The following is a 21,648-nucleotide window of genomic DNA, read 5'->3' on the forward strand; positions in this document are numbered from 1 at the left end:
CTTCCTCCTACTTCACCTATTTCATCTGTCTGGTAGACTCAGCTCAGGTTCCCTCCTTCAGGCCTTTTTCCTGACATTGTTCTTTCTCTCCCTCCTTCTTAGACTCCTTCCCTCTTTCCTTCCTCCCTCTCTCCCTCCATTTCTCCTTCCTCCTTTTAATAGGTTAGGCATCTTTATTTTTTTAAGATTTTATTTTATTTATTTTTAGAGAGAGGGGAAGAAGGGAGAGAGAAAGAGAGGGAGAGAAACATCAATGTTTGGCTGCCTCTCGCACATCCCCTACCAGGGACCAGCCTGCAAGCCAGGCATGTGCCCTGACTAGGAATTGAACTGGCGGCCCTTTGGTTCACAGGCTGGCACTCAATCCACTGAGCCACACCAGCCAGTGCAGGTTAGGCATCCTTCTTATTGAACTTATACAGTCATGTGTTACTTAATGACAGGGATACATTCTGTTATTGTGTCATTAGGCAACATCATCATTGTGCGAACACCAAAGAGCACTTAAACAAACCTTGAAGGTACAGCCTTCTCCACACCTAGGCTATGTTGTATAGTCTGTTGCTAAAGACTAGACATTTGAAAAGAATTAATTGAAGTAATGGATTTTGTGGATGTTGACATTGCTGTGGCATTTTCCCTACTCTCCTAAAGATGGGGGAAGGTGATTTAGTTAGCCCCTCCCCCTTGTAGGAGAAGAAATGAGCATGTTTTCCACATGTCATATATCTGCTGAGCTGCTCAAATTCCAACAAGTTGCCCTGGATCAGAGAATAAAGGAGTTCTTAGGAGAACCTGCCTGCCACGTGTCCTCAGTAGTTTAGGTTTTGTATGAAAGCATGGACACCGGTACTTGTTTCTCACCTGGGTAAATTTTGAAGGATATAGGCTGGCTGGAAGATCCAAGGTGGTAAGGTGAAGGTAGAAGGGTTACCAGTTATTTAAGTTGCATTTTCACTATTTAGTAAGGCAAGAATACATGTTCTTGGTGGACCAAGTAGGTGGTGCAGAAGGTAGCCAGATGTGAATCATCTTGAAAACATACCAACAAGGAGGGCTGTCTACTTGGGTAAGAAGACCCCAGGAGTAAGAAGTTGCATGGGATGTGACGCTAGGAGGCGATAGCTTAGATGTGATTGTGAGACATCATCCAGAGACTGTATTATTCATCTAGGAATGGTATACTGTGTGGGACCCCCAGACAACTCACAAGAAGATTGGGATTTGGAGGCTTGCCATTAGAGAAAGCAAGACTTAGAATACAACAGTGTCAGTCACATACAACTTTTCCCCCATCTACCCTTTCGCCCTCAGCCCTCAACAATAGTGAAGTAAGTAACAGGATTGGGAGGAGAATTGGAAAAGCAAGAGGAGGAACAGACAGTGTGCCCGCCTCCCTGTGCTTCCTCAAGCCAAAGGTCAGGCCTGAGCTGGGGGCAAGGGAGGGAAAGGCCATTGCATTGGGTGTGACTCTGAAGTTTGTTTCAGGATAGATAAAGATCCGGTGATGGCTGTCTAAAGGACCACCAATATTTTAGCTGTCTATTAAACTGTAAAATCCACAGTTGTTCATTCTGCGTCTAATGGCCTGCCGTGTAGTCATTGAGACTCTATGGCATCTTACTGAAATACCTTCCAGGGGCAGGGAAAACAAGAACAAACAGAGGATGTTTAATGGCAGTGACTGGGGAAAAAACAAAGCCATCCCTTATTCAGGCCCTCTGGAACTTAACTCATTCAATAAACAGTCTACCTGTGAAAAACACACGGTGTACACACGATCATATGATACACTTCGGCTCCTCTCATTGGCAGGATGACTGTACCCAAATAATGAGCCATCCAAAGAATGTGCTGTCTTCTATTCAAAAGGCCCTCTAGCAGTCTTCTAATATAACTTCCCATCATACTGAGAACAATAACAGCAAAAAGAGCCAGAATGAATTGAGTGGGCTAAACACGTTATCCTGGTAACACTGCATCTCATCCTCATGTAATTTTTGAAAGAGGTAGATAATATTCTCACTTTAGAAATGGGTAAATAGGCTTGGAGAGGATGGGTGAAGTGGAGGTTCTGAGTTTTCAATCCAGGTCTGCCTGTGTTTCAAAATATATCTTTGTGGCTATATTCTTAACTTCCCAAAGTCAACTGGAGAACTTCTGGAAAGAGAGACTTAGCTGTACTTCTTTAGAGAAATTCCATTCCTCTACTGTATATGTTATAAAATTATGAGATTCTTCCATATATCAACACTCTAATATTTTTCTGTAAAACTTTTCCCCATGGGCTCTACTTGAAGTCTACTCTAGTTTCTATATGGTCTCACATGGGAGAACATGGCTGTTCATTAGTTTATTTTATCCCTTCACTGAGGATATATCTATCATCTAGTCTGAATCACACACCATTTTAGGTACTGAAGTTTACATGATGAACAAGACAACATTTTTGTCTGGATGGAACGTACATCTCACGGGGCATCTTACCATCAGGGGTGTCCAAACTGCAGTCTGCGGGCCACATGCGGTCCAGGATGGCTGTAGACACAGCCCAACACAAAATGATAAATTCACTTAAAACTTTATGAGTTGTTTGTGTGTGTGTGTGTGATTGCATGCCTCAAGGTATTTACTGTGTGGCCCAAGACAACTCTTCTTCTTCCAGGGTGGCCCAGAGATGCCAAAAGGTTGGACAGCGCTGCAGAACAAACCTCATTCCCTCTAGTCATCCTCAGTGCCTTCTTTTCCACATGGCAAGGTAAGATTTAAAAACTGTGCACATATGCCTTCTAGAACTCAGTAAGACACAAACACTCATATATGAGTATATTGCACTGATCATACTTACAAAAGCCAAAAGGAAATCCTAAATATCCCAGATGGTAAAATAAATGATGATTAACATCAGCTAGACTTACTAAGTCTTTGAAAATTATGTTTGCGATGGATTTTTAATGCCATGGGAAATAGTGTAGAACTATATAAAAATGAGATCTCAGTTTTCTGTGCGTGCACCTGTGTAGGTTTGCCTACAAGTGTGAGTAGAAAAAATAAAGGCTGGAAGGAAGTACACCAAAATCTTTACAGTTCTTAACTGGATGGCCAACATTGATGGTATTTTCTGCATTTTCTATCTTTTCTATAACAAGCGTTCTTACTGTTAAAATGCAATGTGCATGCCTATCTGTGAAGGGCATTGCCATAGGCCCTGGAACACCTTTACAGTCGGCGTAGCAGAGCATCTGCTCGGGGGCTGCAGTATTTATAAATTAAAATGAGTATCTGTGTGTGTGTGGGGGGGTCAATTCTTTCCTCTCCATGACTCACTTTTCATCCCATTTTTCTTTCTCACTGTCACCCGTATGAGTCACATCTCTCCACAGTGAGCTGAGAGCCAACCATGTTTAATAATAGCCCCCAAAAAATACACGTAGGAAGATAAACCTGATGGCAAAAGGGTAACCACTGTGAGTTCAGAGCCCAGAATAAAATGAGTTTCGATTATACCCTCATTTGGTTCCTGATTATCTCTACATGCAAAGATCATTGATCAGTGACCGTGTATTTGACAATAGTTTGACCACCGATGTAGAATTGTAATAGCTAGTAGGAATGAATGACAAATTTACAAACACTGAAGCTCCCATTTTGAACATAAATGGCTACTATTTTTATAGCCATAAGTGGTTGTAGGCTAAATGTCTTCGTTTTGATATTATCTGTGCACAATTTGTCACCAATACCTCAGCTGTCTATTCAATTGTAAAATAAAGGGTTTTGCAGCTCTGGGTTTAATGGCATGGCACGCAGTGATGGCAGTGACTAAAGAGAAATAAGCAAATGGACCTGTTTGGGAGGGGGCACAGTGTGGGTTAAGATTTCTAGTAGGTGAAATTCATTGTGATTATGTAGCTGGAAAAAAAAAAGGCTGTTAGTATTTTTGACATCTGTATTCCAGCAGAAATATGACACAGGTATTTTGTACTATTTGTTCTAGATAATAAAAGTATCAGAGACAGATCTCTTCCTTCCTCTCTTAGCATACCGCATCTAATATTTATCTTCGCAGGCCAGGCACTTGAAAAGTTTGTATAACTGTTTTCCCCAGTATCCAGCCCATCTCCATTACAGCCACAGACCTCTTTCATATGTCACCTTATCTTCCAACGCAGGAAATAACGCGGGGCATGATCTAGCATTTCTCACCGTGTGAAATGCAGCACAACTCAACCTGAGCTCAGGCCATCAAAGATACGGGATTACATCTCTGTTATTTTCTGGAACTGGGTTTTGGAGAGACCGCTGAACCAGTAGGAAGCCGTATACACTGAATACTAAACTGAATTCAGACTCCTGTGAAGTCGAAGCCCATGGCTGCATGTACTCAAGGAAAGGGGGAAACACACAGGCGCGCTTCTGGGGAACTAGGGCATTTCACCAGCGGGATAGGTATCATTATTTGCTTAAGCATGATACACAAATACAGAGAGAGGGCTTGCCTTACATAACAATAGACGATGCAGCCCTTATGGAGTATTACTTGACTTGCCATAAAATGTCTACATGCCGCTGATATCCATCCCACTCTTCTCTGGCAACCTCCTACAGTTGCCAGAACATCCACCACCTTGAAGGACTCCACTGATCTTTCTCTAGCCTACCGTGTCACTCAAAAACAGCAGTGTGTCAGCCACTATGGCAAATTAAGGCATAACAAAGATTCATGTGTCTCATTTGCTGCACCCTAATATTATATATTATGTACACGCACACTCATGGAGATGGCTTTTCTGTGCAAACTTCCAGGAGCTTAATTCAAACTTTTCTTACTGTAAGTGACTTCACTGAGCATACAAATCACAATAGCTTCACCAATAAAAAGTTGACAATACAGCCTCGGTGGCGTCAGTCTTACTCCAGTTCCTGTAAGTTGAACGGCTCATCAGCAACATGAGGTCAAAAGCACTCAAGGGCTCCTTCGACAGACTTCCTGAGCCATGTCTCTGCCTCCGCTCATTTGTCCTCTCTCAGTCCGATTCCCCTCTCCCCTAATGGACCTGATTACGAAGTTACCCCATGTCCTCAGAGCTCTAATGCTGTCAAACTCAGCGCTCCATTCTCTCTGACTACATTTTTGCATCTCCAACAGTGTCACAGGATGATGAACAGTTCTGTCTTCCCAGAATCCTCCAGCCTACAAAACCTTTGACAAACTTCTCAGGTCACGTGTTGACGAGGGAGGAGATTGCTTACCTTTGGCAGAGATGCCCTGGAGCCTGAACTCTGGGTGGTCATCGTTAAAACCGTGGTGATGCCCAGCGCGACCCGGGCAGGGGCTGCATCCATGTTTATCCAAAAGGAGACCCAGGACAAAATGACTATCAGGAGGCTGGGGATATACATCTGGATCAAGTAATATCCCATCTGGCGTTCCAGGTGAAACTTCACCTCGATGCAGGTGAACTTTCCTGGAAGGCAAGAGATGACGATTTAAAATCCATTTGGAATTGATCTTTTCTGCTATAGACTGCCACTTCATTTTAAAAATAAGAGTATTATGATGGGTTTGGAAGATTTTACAAAGTGCTCACCCTGCATAAGCAATTGAACTCTTTTGCAACTTAACCAGTCATAGAAAAGACAGTATCAGAGGGAGCGTGCTGAGAGGTCACTGAGCAAAACCGTGGGGGATATTCCATTTTCAAAATCTGTGCTGTTTGCAGCTTGATTATTTACACAGAACTTCAGAATTTGCAAGACTGCCATAAACTGACCTAGTGAAATAAAATATTCATATTTTGTGGGGTTACACAGCATCAGATACATAACCTATCACGTATATGTATAGCATATAGTATCCAGCATAAAATATATAGTATATAACATGCAATAGGTAATATTTGAAACCATTCCCTCTGAGGCAGTAAAGTTCACCTGGGCCTCCCAAACTATTTGAATAATTGTATATTTTTGTGATGTCAGTAGCAAGAGGAAAATATATATTTGTATCATCCATGCATATAATCTAGTCATTGTGAAAGTTTCCTAGGCTTTTGGCTAATTGCTTGAGGACGTTTAGAGTATTTCTAGAATCTATTTACAATATTACACTGCCTATAAAAAAGAGTGCACATACAGATATTAAAACCCTGAACAGCCCTGGCTGGTGTAGCTCAGTGGATTCAGCATGGGCTGTGAACCAAAGTGTCGCAGGTTCGATTCCCAGCCAGGGTACATGCCTGGGTTGCAGGCCATGGCCTCCAGCAACCGCACATTGATGTTTCTCTCCCTCTCTCTCTCTCTCTCTCTCTCGCTCTCTCTCTCTCTCTCTCTCTCTCTCCCTCTCCCTCTCCCTCTCCCTCTCCCTCTCTCTCTCCGCCCCCTTTCCTCCCTAAGAATAAATAAATAAATAAATAAATTTAAAAAAAAACTTAAAAAAAAACCCCAACTCTGAACATACTGCTGAGAGATAGATGTTCCTTCTCTCCGCCACTTTCTCCCTCTTTAACTGTCTGGGAGTTAGAGCCCCAGAAGGTAATTTGGCTTAGTCCACACCAATTATAAGAGATAGTCAGGAGGAAGAACCCTGGGAATCAGGTTGCATTTGCTTTGCAGGGAGCACCGTTGACTGCTGAAACAAGAGTTCGTGGACCATTCTGCTCAGCAAGGGACACGGAGCAGTCACGGCACGAACCATCATGTCTCAATTGCCCATGCACAGTCAGCTTCCGTGCTGTCAAAACTGGGACATTCGTATGAAAAGCCATCAATTGTACTGAGCAGGCCTAATATTCCAGGTAACAACAGATGCCCACTGTTGCTACCAACTCAAGTTCTTCCCCCGCCCCGTGCGTCTGTCAGCACTCCTGACAGGGCTTGTCTTCCGAGCCCGCTGAATCCCCGCCAGCTGACTTGCCTCCAAACTCCTATTATTGTCCAGTGCCGGAGAGCACAATAGCTGTGTCCCTGGGTTTGCGGTGATCTATGTTATTACTCCTCTCTTCCACTCAGACAGACAGTGCGAATTGCCTGTGCAATTGCCAATGAGGATTCCATGCCAGAAGGGGCTGCCAGGGAGCTGGCCAGAATTTACACGCTTCCTGCACCCCTTACAAGGTCTCGTACACCTTTCTCAGACTCATTGACAGAAGATGGTCAGCAAGAGAACAGCAGAAGACTCCCAGATCATTTTCCTTCTCTCTGTGTTTTGGAAACATTCTCTGTTGTGCTCGCTGACCTATTCCAGAGGGGGCGGACATCTTATCTGTGGAGGGGGTGTGTGGCTAAGCCCAGGCCCTTCCCTTTAGCTCCATTTCCTTGGTAAATATGCAGCAGTTAAAGCGTTAGCAGCTGAAAGAAAACTCACCAGTATTGTAGTGTTTTGTGCAGTAGCCGAGTTCCTTCTCTTCTTTCAAAATAAACTGAGGCAGAGTCAGTCCTTCGGCAACTTGAACTGGACCATCACTCAGCCACTCAAATATCAGGTCATTCATCGTGTACCCAACTGGGGTAAACAAAGCACAGTGAAAACGTGAATGCTTCTTTCCACGAAACCTTGCAAGATAGGCCACATAAAGAAACAAATAAGCAAATCATCTAGAGCAGACACGTGCTCATTCAGTTCAAGAGAAATTTTAATAAACTGACTGCGGGCATCATGGCATCTCCATGTTATTGGAGCCAAAGAACTTGAAGACAGTAAGCTATTTCTGAATGTTTTTTCCTGTTTAATGAGAAAATAGGATCTTTGCAGTCCATTTTCTTCTGCCTTCTTCACCAAATCTTTCTGAAGAACAAAGAAGTAAACAAACATAACCTTCTGGAGACTGTCTTTACTTGAAAGAGCTCTGTGTGTGGTAATACAATAAGACAATTCATGGTGCTAGCCTTTGTATTTCAAATGAAATACATTCTTTTTTTTCTTTTCAAAGATTTTATTTATTTATTTAGAGGGGAAGAGAGAGAGAAAGAGAAAGAGAGAAATAGGAATGTGTGGTTGCTTCCCACGTGGACCCCACTGGGGACCTGACCGGCAGCCCAGGCATGTGCCCTGACTGGGAATTGAACTGGTGACCCTTTGGTTTGCAGCCCGTGCTCAATCCACTGAGCTATACCAGCCAGGGCCTTTTTTTTTTTCTTTTCAATGAGAATGAATTCATCACAGGCCTAAAACACATTCCCATTGCAACTTGGTCCCTCTCCTAGCGTCTGTTAGCTTTGTTTTCAGGAAACTGATGTTATGGTCTCTGTGGTTACTTTAGTTACTTTAGTAAGTGGGAAGGCTAGAGACAGGGAACCCAAGAAGTCACAGAATATGCAAGTCAAGTATCTTCATTTGTGCTAGTGTCTTGCTAAATGGGTCTACTCATCACAGTGATTCATATGAAGTAAAACATTCTCTACATGTACGACCATATTATTACATGACTCTTGAACCAAAGTAAGATTGCTGTCAGTTTGCTAAACCAAAGTTAGTGCTTAGTCTCCAAGTTCCTGTTAGTTAGGTCATCATCTATAAACTGCTATAAAATGCTTTTGGATCTTTTTGCACTTCAGAAATGAAGGCTACTCTTCCTTCAGACTCAGTTTCCCTCTCCCCTCTCTTTGCTTGTGATATCTGAACTCTAAATTCCGAGTGAGGAGGACAAGGGGTATTATGTGAGGTTTCGATTGGCTGATACATGTTGATTAAGTTTATAGGTTCTTATAATTGTTTCCTGCAACTTAGTGACTCTCCAAACCTACCCAGAATTCAATGGCAACAGCAACTGGAGTCTACTTTCTTCTTTCTTTGGACCGTCTTTTCCATTCAAAGCCGAAAAATGATATGGAAAGCAAGGAACTACAAAGAGGACCCCGTACAAGCATTGGCGGGCCACAGAGAGAATGGCCAACCCTCTTGCCATGCTATGAGTACTTGGGTATCTGCAGCAAGTACTAGAATCTCATCAAATACCCCATATGCTTGCCTGGTGAGCTTCTTGCTGGCCACCGCAGTACTAGTCCCTGTCAGCCAGCCTGAAGACCCAGCCTGGGCAGACAGAAGAGGTAACGAGTTGGGGAAGGAAGAGGTAATAGGAGCTAGAAAAGTAAAGAGTATTTTCTACCCTTCACACTCGAAGTTACTAGTGAGCACATCACTGCTTCTCTGATGTTCCTACTTCTAGGTCCGTCCTGCAAGTATCAACCATGTTCACTAATTGGGGTTTTTTAAGCCTTGAAGGAGCCTCAGATGACAGCTATGATTGCTGTTTTAGAGAGAACACACGTGTTGGGTTGAGGCAGGCGTGAGTGTGGAGCAGTAGAGAAGACACAAAGAAGGAATCGTTATGTCAGGAAATGTGGTTTTTTTTTTCACTTTTTCCTCAAGAGAAGGGGCGATAGGGGAAAATAGAGTACACAAAGTTTATTGTTAATGAGAAATTCTCATTTTATCCCTGACGACTTCTTAAAACAAAGACATTTCATTATGTTGTTTGTGTCTGTAGGAAGTTTCAGCAGAATTCTATGGTGATTTTAAGTGTTTGGTAGGAATCCCTGTCACTGCCTCTTTTTAAACAACAGTCGATGTGTCTTTTAATAATGTATTATTTATCATTTTTCAAAATCAAGAAGTTACAAGTGTTTCCTCATTAAATCCCTTAACATGCCTGCAGGTCAGCGGGACTTACTCGTCTCTACGTTTTACAAACAGAGAAAGTGACAGAACAAGCCAAAACAATTTTATGTCTCTTGCCTGGAAATCCCATTACCTTGGAGGAGTTAGCAGTCTGTGGCACGTGCCAAAGATTTCAGTGGGCTAAGGAGTAAAGGGGACAAAGTAGAGGGCATTTCTCTGCTGTCTTCACCACGCCTTAGCGTACCCACTGCCTCTCATCCCACGCCATCTCCTGCCTCTCAGCTTTGCCTCCTCTTCTGACTCAGGTTCCTGTAATCTTGGCCTCAAATCAGTTACCCCTCCATGCCAAGATTCCTTTGGGGTGCTAGCCTATGTGAGCATAAGCAAGAAACAAATGCACTTTTCTGACTAGAGAGCAATTCGTTACAGAGCTTGAATGACTAATAAACTTAATTTTCCCAGGAGACACTTTCGTTTCAAAGAAAAGCTCATTCAATCAGGACTGGTTTTCAGGAAGGTGAGTGATTTGGCATTTCACTTGGAAAAATGGTCTATGAGGTGTGAGCCATGCACACACACTTTTGCTTGCCCTTTTATTAGGACCCTGGGAGTTGGGAAGTAGGTAGAGAATGAGACTTCTGGGTCTTTTCTCCTTCACGACACAGTACAAACCAGGTTATTGATTTAAAGGGACAGGCAGCCATTTCAACGGTGGTGACTTACAGCTCTCCAGCTGCATTGTACAAGTCTGGACATCCATTGGGAAGTTCTTCAAGTCCATGGGGCAGGATAAGGTCAACGTGAGCCTTAGGAAAATACAAACATAAATGCATAAGTCAATAAATAAAGAAATCAGCAATTTTTAAATGTGTGAGGTGCCATTCTTGAGAAACACACCAAAAATACATTTGGTATTAAAGCAAAGTAACACTGATTCAGACAATGAAATCTAAGCTCATTCAGGGCACTGCTTTTTAATTTTTCAATGCCTTTTATTTATAAAATTTACCACCATTGGTAGAATGTCACTATAATCCCTTATGCTCTAGTTTCCGTCTTCTAACCTCTGACTCCTACTTTCTCCACTAGTTGAGAGTCACAAGTTTATTCTAGAATCAACAAGAGCACTGAGAAATCATGTAACCAGGACAGTGGGCTCTTACGCACACTGCTGTCCATAAGACAAACAGTTTATATTGTTTCAGATCTATGCTTTGGACAGGAAGACTTTGCTTCAATGACAATGAAGGATGTGATAAGTGTTATTGGTTGTGCTTGAACATCGGTCCCATTTTCCCCAAATGAGTGAATGGTAACTCCAATGTGATTTCATTTGCTAATCTATGTGGTTGGGTGAACGATATATTGCAGCATTCATTCTAGAATTTTGGCAAATCTGGAGCACGTTAATTCTTGAGCTGAAAGAAAAACATTTAAGGATAGTGGCTTGTCCATGGTCTTCACTTCTGAGCACCCCAGAGGGCTACTCTGCTCCCCCCTTTTCCTTTATCCTTGATTTGTCTGAGCTCCCGCCAGCTCTGGTCCAGCCTTATGGAGCCGCGCTCTTGTTTGAACCACCATCTCTTTTCCACCGTTTCCTCTTTTTAGTCCTGAAAGAGATGGTGCATACCTATCGCTCTTCAGTTTCTTTACTTCTGAGATTCAGGAAGGAAATTAAGATGGAGAATTAGCATATCTGGGTTCCCTCCCCAGTATTGCCTCAAACTATCTCTGTCCCCAAAGCAAGACCTTAAACTTAATAAACATTCGTCTCTTTATCAAATGATGGGATAGGATAAAATGATGCGTATTCTCATTTAGCTGCAACACTGGAATCCCTGTTGTCCTCAAGTTCACTGCTCCCATTTCTGTCTCTTTCTCTGAAAAATCCTTTATATCCATAGGCCTCTCTGATTCGGGCATTGTAGCTGAAGCGCCCCCTTGCTGGCGTGCCCATTCTCACTCTCTCCTACTGGTTCTCTTCTCTTTTCTTCCTCTGCTTCATTTTATACATTCTATGGAAGCCGAGATGAAATGAAAACGAGTGGCATTTACTTTAAAGAAAGAAAAGATTTGGGGTTTAAAGTGTGATTAGACATCAAAAAAAATCGACGCTGACCATCTTCAAACTAGTTAAAATCCAGCAGAGACTGGGAAAAGCAAGACACAACATACTGCAGTGTAATCTCAGTTATGGGAAAATATGTTTTCATTCTTGGAGATAAGTACAACACTGTAAGAGTAGATATTTTTGGTTGGTAGGATGATTCATATTTTGTTTTCCCTACTTATTTTGTATTATCTGTATGGACACATACAGGTTATTTGAAGATGTCTTTCATGTAATTAAACACATCTTCAAACAATAGCTGAAAGGTAAAATTATACAATTCTGTTTTATTCAGTAATCTTGTGCTACTGCTATTATAATATTTTTATCGTTATTTATTTTTTTTCTATAAACGTGATATTTTACCTTCATTTCTATATAAGTTCCCTAGCTTTTGTGGACTATTCTGCGAATACAAATACCACGTTTCTAAAGGGAAAGAATAGATTTTTCAATTCTCAACAGTTGACCTAATAACATTTTAGAAAAAATAATTTTTGTCAATCATGGACTTCATTTAGAGATATAGATATGATACAGGTATTTAGAATTTTTCCCAGCATACTAGACTTTATATTTTGGAAAATACAGTTTTATTGAGATTAATGGCATGAACTCTTTTAAAATAAAAGCAGAGTAAAGGGAGCAAAATGAAAGTCTTCAGTAATCACTTTGTAAAAATCTGGTACTTTATTAAGGGATAAAAGCCTCAAAAGAATCTATGGGTTTAAAATTGTTATTCACACAAGGAGAATCTATTCCTTTCTGTTTTTTAAAGAGGAAATATTTTCAAGCCCTGGCTGGTGTAGCTCAGTGGATTCAGTGCAGCTGCAAACCAAAGGGTCACCGGTTCAATTCCCAGTCAGGGCACGTGCCTGGGTTGCGAGCCAGGTCCCCATTATGGGGTGTGCAAGAGGTAGCCACATATTGATGTTTCCCTCTCTTTCTCCTTCTCGTCCCCTCTCTCTGAAAAATGAGTGAATGAAATCATTTTAAAAAGGAGGAAGTATTTTCATCAAACAAAAATATGTTTGCCATACAAAAATAATCAGTGGGCACGTACAGAATTTAAGTGTATGCCAACCAGAACATCTGGAAACTTCTTACAAGAAATTAGAAAGGAATAATAGTGAGCAAATACGGTTTCAAAAGCATGCAACATCGAATTCAACTGTATTTCATTGGCTGTTGGAAACAACCTAATTTTAATATTGTTAATCATAGGTTTTCTAAATGTGACTGTTCCGTGAAGGGAACTGTTCACCTTTATTTAGGGAGCAGAGGCCTCACACAGTCATTTCCACCTTTGAGACAGATCTGGGAATTCTTGGGATCAAACTATTACCAGCGTGGAAAACTCTACTGAGAGAGATTCCCAACCAGCATGCAACTGTCTCTGAATTCTGTCTCAGCTGAGAACTCAGTGGGTATTTCCCTTCTTCCTCATTTCCTTTCTAATTTCCTTTCTAGATAGGCTTAGCATTGGAACCCCTTGCATGCCAGTAGCTGGGAAGAAAGCGAACAGATCCATGGTTTGCCGAATCATGTCATCAGCTGAGCGGATGGGAAGCCGTTGTGGAGATCTACATCAGTCCCTTCCTTCATCAGCTACAGACCCCGTAGTTTAGGACGTTCAGTTTACTCCGCACCTGCAGGCCTAAAATGCATACTTGCCCTTTCCTTTTTTCTTTCCCCTTTTTTATGGGAGTTACTATGAAAGACAGTACAATTACAAATATTGTTGTACTGTGATGACTTTTTTTTTTCAGTGTGCAGATGATGTTTTTTTGATGTGTATACTTTTTTTTTATATCTCTATCCACCCAGATCCAGATGTAGAATATTCCCATCACCCCAGGAGGTTCCCTTGTGCTCTCCTCCCGGTCAAGGATCTTCAAAGGTAACCCCCACTGCTTTTATTTCTTTAAAGGTGTTTTTTTGATTTAAAAATATTTAGGGGGAAAACGGGCTTAATATTTTGCACAGGTGCAAATTGCATCCAAGGAGACTGACACGTTATGGCATCCTTTTCTCTGGATCTCCGTGTATTTTTGGTGGGTCTCATAGAAAGTGTTTTCGTTGAAACTCAGGCTGTGTGCTGGCAGACACTGTCGACAGCACGTCAGCTTTGCTCTCTCCTTTTTGCCACAATCTAAAATATGAAGGTCATTGCATCTAAGGGCAGCGAGCTGAGGCTGCCCATCTTCCATTCAATTTTTGTTAGAGAACTTATTTCCTAAAGCATTGCCACACCCCCACCCCCACCCTCACGGTCTTTGTGGCCAGCATACAAGCTCCTGTTTGCTCAAGGGAAGGAATAAAGTTTCGTTACAGAGAGGCCCTGCTTCTTTACTGAGAGTAAGAGCCTGAGCAAACATTTCGATTTTAGAGGCAAGAGAATAAAACACAGCATAGGAGTCACACTCCCCAAATCTCACCTCCCTTCCTCACTACTCTCATTTTTTTTTAAGGTGTTGGCTATATGCAACTAGTTTTAAAGATTTTATTTATTTATTTTTAGAGAGGGAAGGGAGGGAGAAAGAGAGAGAGAAACATCAATGTGCAGATGCTGGGGGCCGTGGCCTGCAACCCAGGCATGTGCCCTGACTGGGAATCGAACCTGCGATGCTTTGGTTCGCAGCCCGCGCTCAATCCACTGAGCTATGCCAGCCAGGGCACTACTCTCATTTTCAGTCCACCTTGCTCATACAACCAGCTCTTGGGTTTATACCTCACTTGAAGTGTAAATGCCCAGTAGATGCAGACAGTGTAGATGGTTTCAGTTCCTTTTAGATTTTTAAACCAAATGTTATATTTTTATATTTTTTATTTCCTTATTTGTTCTGCATTACAATGCAAGAACCACATAGGCTGGGACTCTGTTCTTTACCATCTAAAACAGTGCCTGGCACAGAGTAAAGGATTCATAAATATTTTGTACAATTTTTTAAATGTATTTTTTAAAAGATTTTATTTATTTAATTTTTAGAGAGGGGGAGGGAGGGAGAAAGAGACGGAGAGAAACATCAATGTGTGGTTGCCTCTTGCACACCCCCTACTGGGGACCTTGCCCACATGTGCCCTGACCAGGGATCAAACTGGTGATCCTTTGATTCGCAGGCCGGTGCTCAATCCACAGAGCCATGCCAGCCAGGGCCATAAATATTTGTTGAACAAATAGATGAATCAGTGTCCTAAAGTTCTGTGGGAGAATTTCAGGCATTTATCCTGCAGAAATGGGAAACCGTAAAGCATTTAGAACAGAGGAGCCTGCTCATGAGAGGCTGTAATGGTATCGCCAACTTACAAGCCAGGCAAAGGAAGCCAGCATAACTCACCTGGCCCCTTCTGTAAGCTGCTAGCAGACCCCCACTAGAAATAAAGTGAATCATGACGATGGAAAGCTAGCAAGTTTCTCCACCTGTCTTTGAGCTTCGGTCAGGTAGCTGGGTCCATGGCTAGGACTGTTTTCACATTGCTAGAAAGAGTCAAATTCATTATTTAGCTTTTCAGCATTTTGGTGGTCAGAAGCACCTTGGTTCATACTGGTTCATAAGGAACTCAGTGGTGGTAGAATTGGGAGTTTATTCCTAGTGAGAGGTTCTTGAGGAAAAGAAAACCATTTGAAGAGTAAAGACCATTTCAGATAGAAATGCAAATTTTAATGAGTGATCTGCTTGCCTAAGGCAAAGATTGCCAATGTACTATTTTAGGAGTTAGTTCTGTTTTTTAAATATATTTTATTGATTATGCTGTTACACTTGTCCCATTTCCCCCCTTTATTCCTCTCCGCTCTGTAATCCCCTCCCACTAGCATTTCCCCCCTTAGTTCACGTCCATGGGTTGTACATATAAGTTCTTTGGCTTCTCCATTTCTCATACTATTCTTAACATCCCCCCTGTTTATTTTGTACCTACCAATTATGCTTCTTATTCCCTGTACCTTTCCCCCCATTCTCCCCCTCCCCACTGATAAGCCTCCATGTGATGTCCATTTCTGTGATGCTGTTCCTGTTCTAGTTGTTTGGTTTTTTTTTAAGGTCCAGTTATTGATAGTTGTGAGTTTGCTGTCATTTTACTGTTCATAGTTTTTGATCTTCTATTTCTTAGATAAGTCCCGTTAACATTTCATATAGTAAGGGCTTGGTGATGATGAACTCCTTGAACTTGACCTTATCTGGGAAGCACTTTATCTGCCCTTCCATTCTAAATGAGAGCTTTGCTGGATAGAGCAATCTTGGATGCAGGTCCTTGCCTTTCATGACTTGGAATACTTCCTTCCAGCCCCTTCTTGCCTGCAAGGTCTCTTTTGAGAAATCAGCTGATAGTCTTATGGGCATTCCTTTGTAGGCAACTCTGGGAGAGTGAATTCTAATGGTTACCATAGTCTGTATTGTTTGGAAATGAAGGACAAGGGGATGCTTCTGTGTTCTTCAGGAGAAGCAAGAGACTCTCAAGTATCTTGCTCTTTCTTTGTTTCGGGACCACATTTAGGACACTATGCAGCATACTCTAAAACCTCAGCAGTTAGTGGATGTTTCAGAGGGGGTAGAACCTATGGTGTTCTTTTAGGATTAAAATACTTAATAAGGAAAAATTAAAAAGTGACGATGACAGTATTAATAATCACAGTTCTCCGAGCACCTGCCATTGGTCAGGCACTCTCATTATTTTATAGTCACGGAGTACTATCACAGGAGGTAAGTAGCAGTCTCACTGTTATTTATTTATTTATTTATTTATTTATTTATTTATTTATTTATCTATCTATCTGTTTATTTATCTACCTACCTACCTATCTATCTATCTATTTATTTATTTATTCAATGTGCGGTTGCTGGGGGCCGTGGCCTGCAACCCAGGCACGTGCCCTGACTACGCCAGCCAGGGGCATCTCGCTGTTTTTGAGACAAGCAAATTGAAGAGATGAAGCCATTTTCCCCGAGTCACAAAACCAGTTACCAAAGTTAGATTTGAAACCAATTTTCACTGACATCCAAGTTCATTTATTATTTTCCACTCTACCACATTTCCTCCTTAGAAAAAGAATCGATCATGAACTTATCATCCTCTTTTGTCCGTGAAGCCAGCAGAGCGGGTTATGGACACCTTAGTTGCCTTGGACCCCTTTTATTTTTCTTTCGGCGTCCAGACTTCTCATGACGTGTCCTTTTTAAAACCCCCTCCAGCCTTCCCTGGCAGCCTCACAGAGTGGATGCATCATTGACTGTGGGTCCAGGGAGCTGACTGGTCGACCCAGCTTACCCATGAAGAGCTGTTCGACCTTGGCTACATCCCTGGGCCTCATTCTGCATCCACCCAAATCCCCACGCTGTTCAAAATTCCTCTGGTTCTAAACTGTGAGTGAAGGTGACCAGCTTAAAGGATTTCCTCTTCTAGGTGAATTTGCAGTCTGGAATGGGATGAAAGTCTTAAGGGCAAGTTGTAATGTTTCTTTTTTTAATTGAATTGATTGGAGTGACACTAGTTAATAAAATTATACAGGTTTCAGGGCTGCAATTCTATAAGCCATCGTCTGTATATCGTATGGTATGTTCATCACCCCAAGTCACGTCTCCTTCCGTCACCTGTATGCCTCCTTCACCCTCTCCTGCCCCGCCGCCTCCTTTCCCTCTGGTCGTCACCACACTGTCGTCTGTGTCTGTGAGCGTTTTGTCTTTGCTTAATCCCTTCACGTTTCCCACCCAGCCCCCCTAAGGTAGGAGCTTGCTGGCAGTCTGCATATATAGGTGACATATTTATTGTCCCCATATGGGTTGGTCCTGCAACATCCTAGGACACAATCCGCTCTCTCCCCCAAAACATAAGGACAGCCTGTCTTTCCAATGTAAGGCTGTTCAATCCTCTCAGTTGTACCTTGAAATGACTGAGCCACGTGACATGCTAATGTCAGAGAGATTTAACGGGATGCATCAAGTATCTCACAAGAGTGTCATCTTAATCCATCTAGACCTTAAGTGAAATTAGTCTGGGGGCAAGTTACAAGTCAAGTTAAAAGTGCATCATGAATATAACCCACATATGGGAAGAGGGGTGGAAGAATTAGGGATCAGTCTCCAACCTTTTGGGCACCAAGGACCAGTTTTGTGGAAGACAATTTTTCCATGGGGGTGGAGGAAGGGAGCAGGAGGTGGAGCTCAGGCAGTAGTGGGAGGAGCTAAGTTTCACTCCCTGGCCCTCCGCTCACCTGCTGCTGTGCGGCCCAGTTCCTAGCGGGCTACGGACTGGTACTGGTCAGCAGCCCTGGAGTTCAGGACCCCTGGATTGAAAGACACTGCCAGGTTGACTATCTGATCAAGATGCCCTTTAACAGAGTGGGTTTTAAACTCTGGTGGACACAGTGCCATCTGAGGGGGGGAGGTAGGAATGCAGATTCCCAGGCCCTCTTGATACACAGCCCTGGTAATACTGATGCCGGGGTCTGGAAGCACATTTTCAGAAACACTGTTTCAGCATGTCTAAGGGATGCCTTTAATTACTGTCTGCATGAGCAGTTTTCAACCCTTTTCATCTCATGGCGCACACAAACTACTAAAATTCTGCAGCAAATGAAAGAATATATTTTTCACCAATCTGACAAAATAGAGGTATAATTTTGATTCATTCACATGGGATGGCTTTTGTGTTGGCTGTTGTCATTTTTTTTATTTGACAATCTAAGGGAAAAGAGGTCAGTGCTCCTGACAGAATAAGTCAGGTATTGTATGTTTTAAAAATTCTTCTGGCACACCGGTTGAAAATCACTGGTCTCCGTGATAGACTAAAAGAAGAAACTCTTGAAAGGGAAATCAGAATGAGGACTGAGAAAGGGCTCTGCAGTTTTTCAATAGCACTAGCATTTTCTTTGGGAAATACTACTTTCCATTCAAAACCAGGGCAAGACCATTAGGCTCAAGGAGCCTTGTAAGTACCTGGAACAGGGGTGGCGGCACAAGGGCTTGGCTAATCAAGGGCCTGTTCACAATGCAGAGGCATGCTGGGAAAGTCAGGGCAGTGAGACCAAGCTCAGTCCGCTGGCAACCGAGAGTATGGTGGCTGGGGCCAGAAAACTGGGACAGCTACTAAAAGAGGTGAGAGGACACTTTCCACGTGCCATAGACAGGACATCCAACCCGCATGCTTATTAACACACACAAACACGCCAAGGCAGCAGTGGCACTGCTCAGGGTGGTGGCAGTGTGTCAGGGCGCTGTCTCTGGTCTCTGACTAGAAATAAGCCATGGAGAAATTCCAGGGGATGTTGAGGAGGCGGCTGCACCATGCACTGATTAACCTCAACTAAAAATGCACAAAAACTCATGGTCCTGGTCAAGGTCGAGGGCAGAACACACAGGAGGGCCAGTCCCAGGTCCTTAGTGAGGAGGCATTAGCGTTAAACAGAACTCCGCCTGACTTGTAATCTAGTACATCCATCCACTCAGCAATTTTTGGCAAGCGTTAGTTGGGCCCCATGCCCACCAGCTACTTGAAAGAACAGTTTCTCTCTTGAAACACATCATAGTCTACTATCATTGATATATTATTAATATATATCATATGTTTATATATGATCTTAATGGAATATATCTCAATACTTGTACATTTATTTTTCAACTTTTGAAAGTCGTTTCTAAATCCCTGTTTAATGAATCCACGCTGCTTATGTAAATCAGACACACATGAAGTGAATCAAGAAAAAGACATTTAATTAATCCCTTGGCACCTACATAAGTGCTCACACTGATTGGGTAAGTAGATAATAGACCCTTGCAGCCCTATATCCTGAGGGGCCCTTTGGGTTTATCAGGGAAGTATGACTTCCAATAATCATCGGCTGGCCCCGAATCAAAACCCAGGGTACCCACAAAAAGATCTTGATCCACGGTGAGCAAAAGCCCAGGCAAGAAAAGGAAATGTTCGACTCATCTGAAAGCTCTGGAATTAAATGACTGCTTTGAAATCACTCATCTCACAAAGCACGGAGCAGGTCCTGCTTGCCGCAGCCCTGAGCTGTTCAGCTGGCCCACGGGCGGGCACATATGGGGCAGCCCGTGGGAAGGCATCCACAGAAGTAAAGGTTGAAAATTCATGCTGTGTAAATTATGAGGCGTTTCAGAAAGATCCCAGTGCATCAAACACCTGTCAACTGTTAGCTGCATATATATAAACATATATATATATATGATTAACTAAAAGCTCCCATGCCTATTAAGATGCAAATCTAGGGAGAGAATTGTGTTTCAAGTGCTGTTAGTCATTTCCTCCTTTGTGTATAGGAGTGGATAGATTTCTGCATTCCCTACTGATATCCCCAGGGGCGGACTGATACTGAGAGTAGCAAACAGAAGGATGGAAAACAGGGTTCAGAGCAGTGTGGCAATGACACCAGAGATAAATGATTTGTTTCCATCTTGTCCAGGGCTGAACCTAAACCGCAGGTTGGTCCTAAGCTGTATGATGAGACTCTGTCCTCTTCATTGATTGCGAATAAGAAAGTGTAGGGCCTGTTTTGCCCCGCCGACCTTGGGGCTTTGGAGGAGATGAATGGCAACACTGCTTGCTGATTCATCAGCTGTCCTACTCCTCTCCCCCAACTAAAATGCCAGGGAGTGACTGGGAAGGTCCCTGTTTACCAAACATTATGAAGGCACTGCAGAAAATCCCCACACGCATGGAGCAATACTAGCTGAGAAGGACAAAAATACAATATCTCCTCCCATCTGTGCCTGGTTTCTTCCGAAAACGTGCACCCATATGGCTGGCCCATGTTAATTAAGTCCAAATATGGATAGGATTCAACTTGGAGCACAACTGATAAATCTGCAGCTCTGACGTTTCCAAATGCTTTGGTCGTCCCTGAACGAAAACGTTTTGAAAGTGTTGAATGGGAGAGGGCTACATTGAACACCACAGGAACAAAGGGGTCGAATTATCACAGATTCAAATAACCCGTACTGCCCAAATTTTAGTTACATCTTAAATTTCGAAGTCATTTTACTTCTAGTGGTATTTATACAGCCAAACATCTGTGAAACTAAAATGTTATTAGCCTGCACATTAAAATCATGAGGCCTGACTTGTGCACCCCACGGTCACTATGTGTTTAAGTCCACAGATATTTAATGGCGGCCTGGAGGTCAAGGAAGAGAGAAAGGCCCCATATAGCAGTTTTCTTAACAATTTTGTTTGGGATTGCTTTACTTTTGGCAAAACAGAAAGAGAACAAGCACTCGTACGCCAGAAATGTGGTTTTAAGGAAACTAAGCCACCTTTGTGTCTGCTGCCAGGGGAGAGGAAGATTGTGTTACTTTGCTGGCGATTTGCTCCATGAAGACTTCCACTGTGGTAACTGGCAGAGTTGGTGGCCCCGTTTCCGGTAGCAAAGGTTGGAGAGAGGACAGAGTGCTGGCCGGATGGTAGGCTGGTCTATCCTTGAGTAGATAACACACTGAAACTAGGCACAGTGCCTCAGTTTACTCTTACCAAGCAGCTAAAGTAGAGGCCCAAAACATTATCTGAAAGAAGATGCAACTATCATTTCCATTATGAGCTACATGCCTCCCAGAGGGAGGAAACCCAAGGCCAGGCAACCCATCCGCTTGGGACTAAGCAGAGAAGGCGAATGGAGCCTGAGTGTAACGGGCACCAAGTAAATGTCCACATGTGTGGGTTAGGAGGAACAGGGAGACCTATCTCCCCCACTTCCCTGCCCCCTTTATCCCACAGCCAAGCCCGGGGAATTGCAGCCTTCACCAAACATTTAGAATACATCTGGAACTGAGAATAAGTGCAGATTGAAGCAAGGTTAAGGGACTTCTCATGGTCACCTAGTAAGACTAGATTTGAACCCAGCTCTTCCTAAGCCTCGGAACTGACATCCACCGCTCTAACATTTTGTCTTTAACCTCCCAGCTCACTT

At 42.8% G+C, this 21,648-nt stretch overlaps 1 protein-coding gene across 5 annotated transcripts in view; it reads right to left on the reverse strand.

Moving 5' to 3' along the window:
* The window catches only part of GLRA2 (glycine receptor alpha 2), a 174,608-nt gene that overhangs the window by 94,186 nt on the left and 58,774 nt on the right, over positions 1 to 21,648 (reverse strand). For all 5 annotated transcript variants that reach the window (XM_045855991.1, XM_045855987.1, XM_045855989.1 and 2 more), the window contains 3 exons: positions 10,343 to 10,425; positions 7,367 to 7,504; positions 5,254 to 5,468 (listed from right to left, as the gene is read on the reverse strand). In XM_045855991.1, the coding sequence (XP_045711947.1) occupies positions 5,254 to 5,468; positions 7,367 to 7,504; positions 10,343 to 10,425 (436 nt within the window). The remainder of the gene's footprint in view (positions 1 to 5,253; positions 5,469 to 7,366; positions 7,505 to 10,342; positions 10,426 to 21,648) is intronic.

Source organism: Phyllostomus hastatus, unplaced genomic scaffold (genome assembly GCF_019186645.2).
Source record: "Phyllostomus hastatus isolate PE091 unplaced genomic scaffold, TTU_PhHast_1.1 phas_scaffold_12, whole genome shotgun sequence".
Classification (NCBI taxonomy): domain Eukaryota; kingdom Metazoa; phylum Chordata; class Mammalia; order Chiroptera; family Phyllostomidae; genus Phyllostomus; species Phyllostomus hastatus.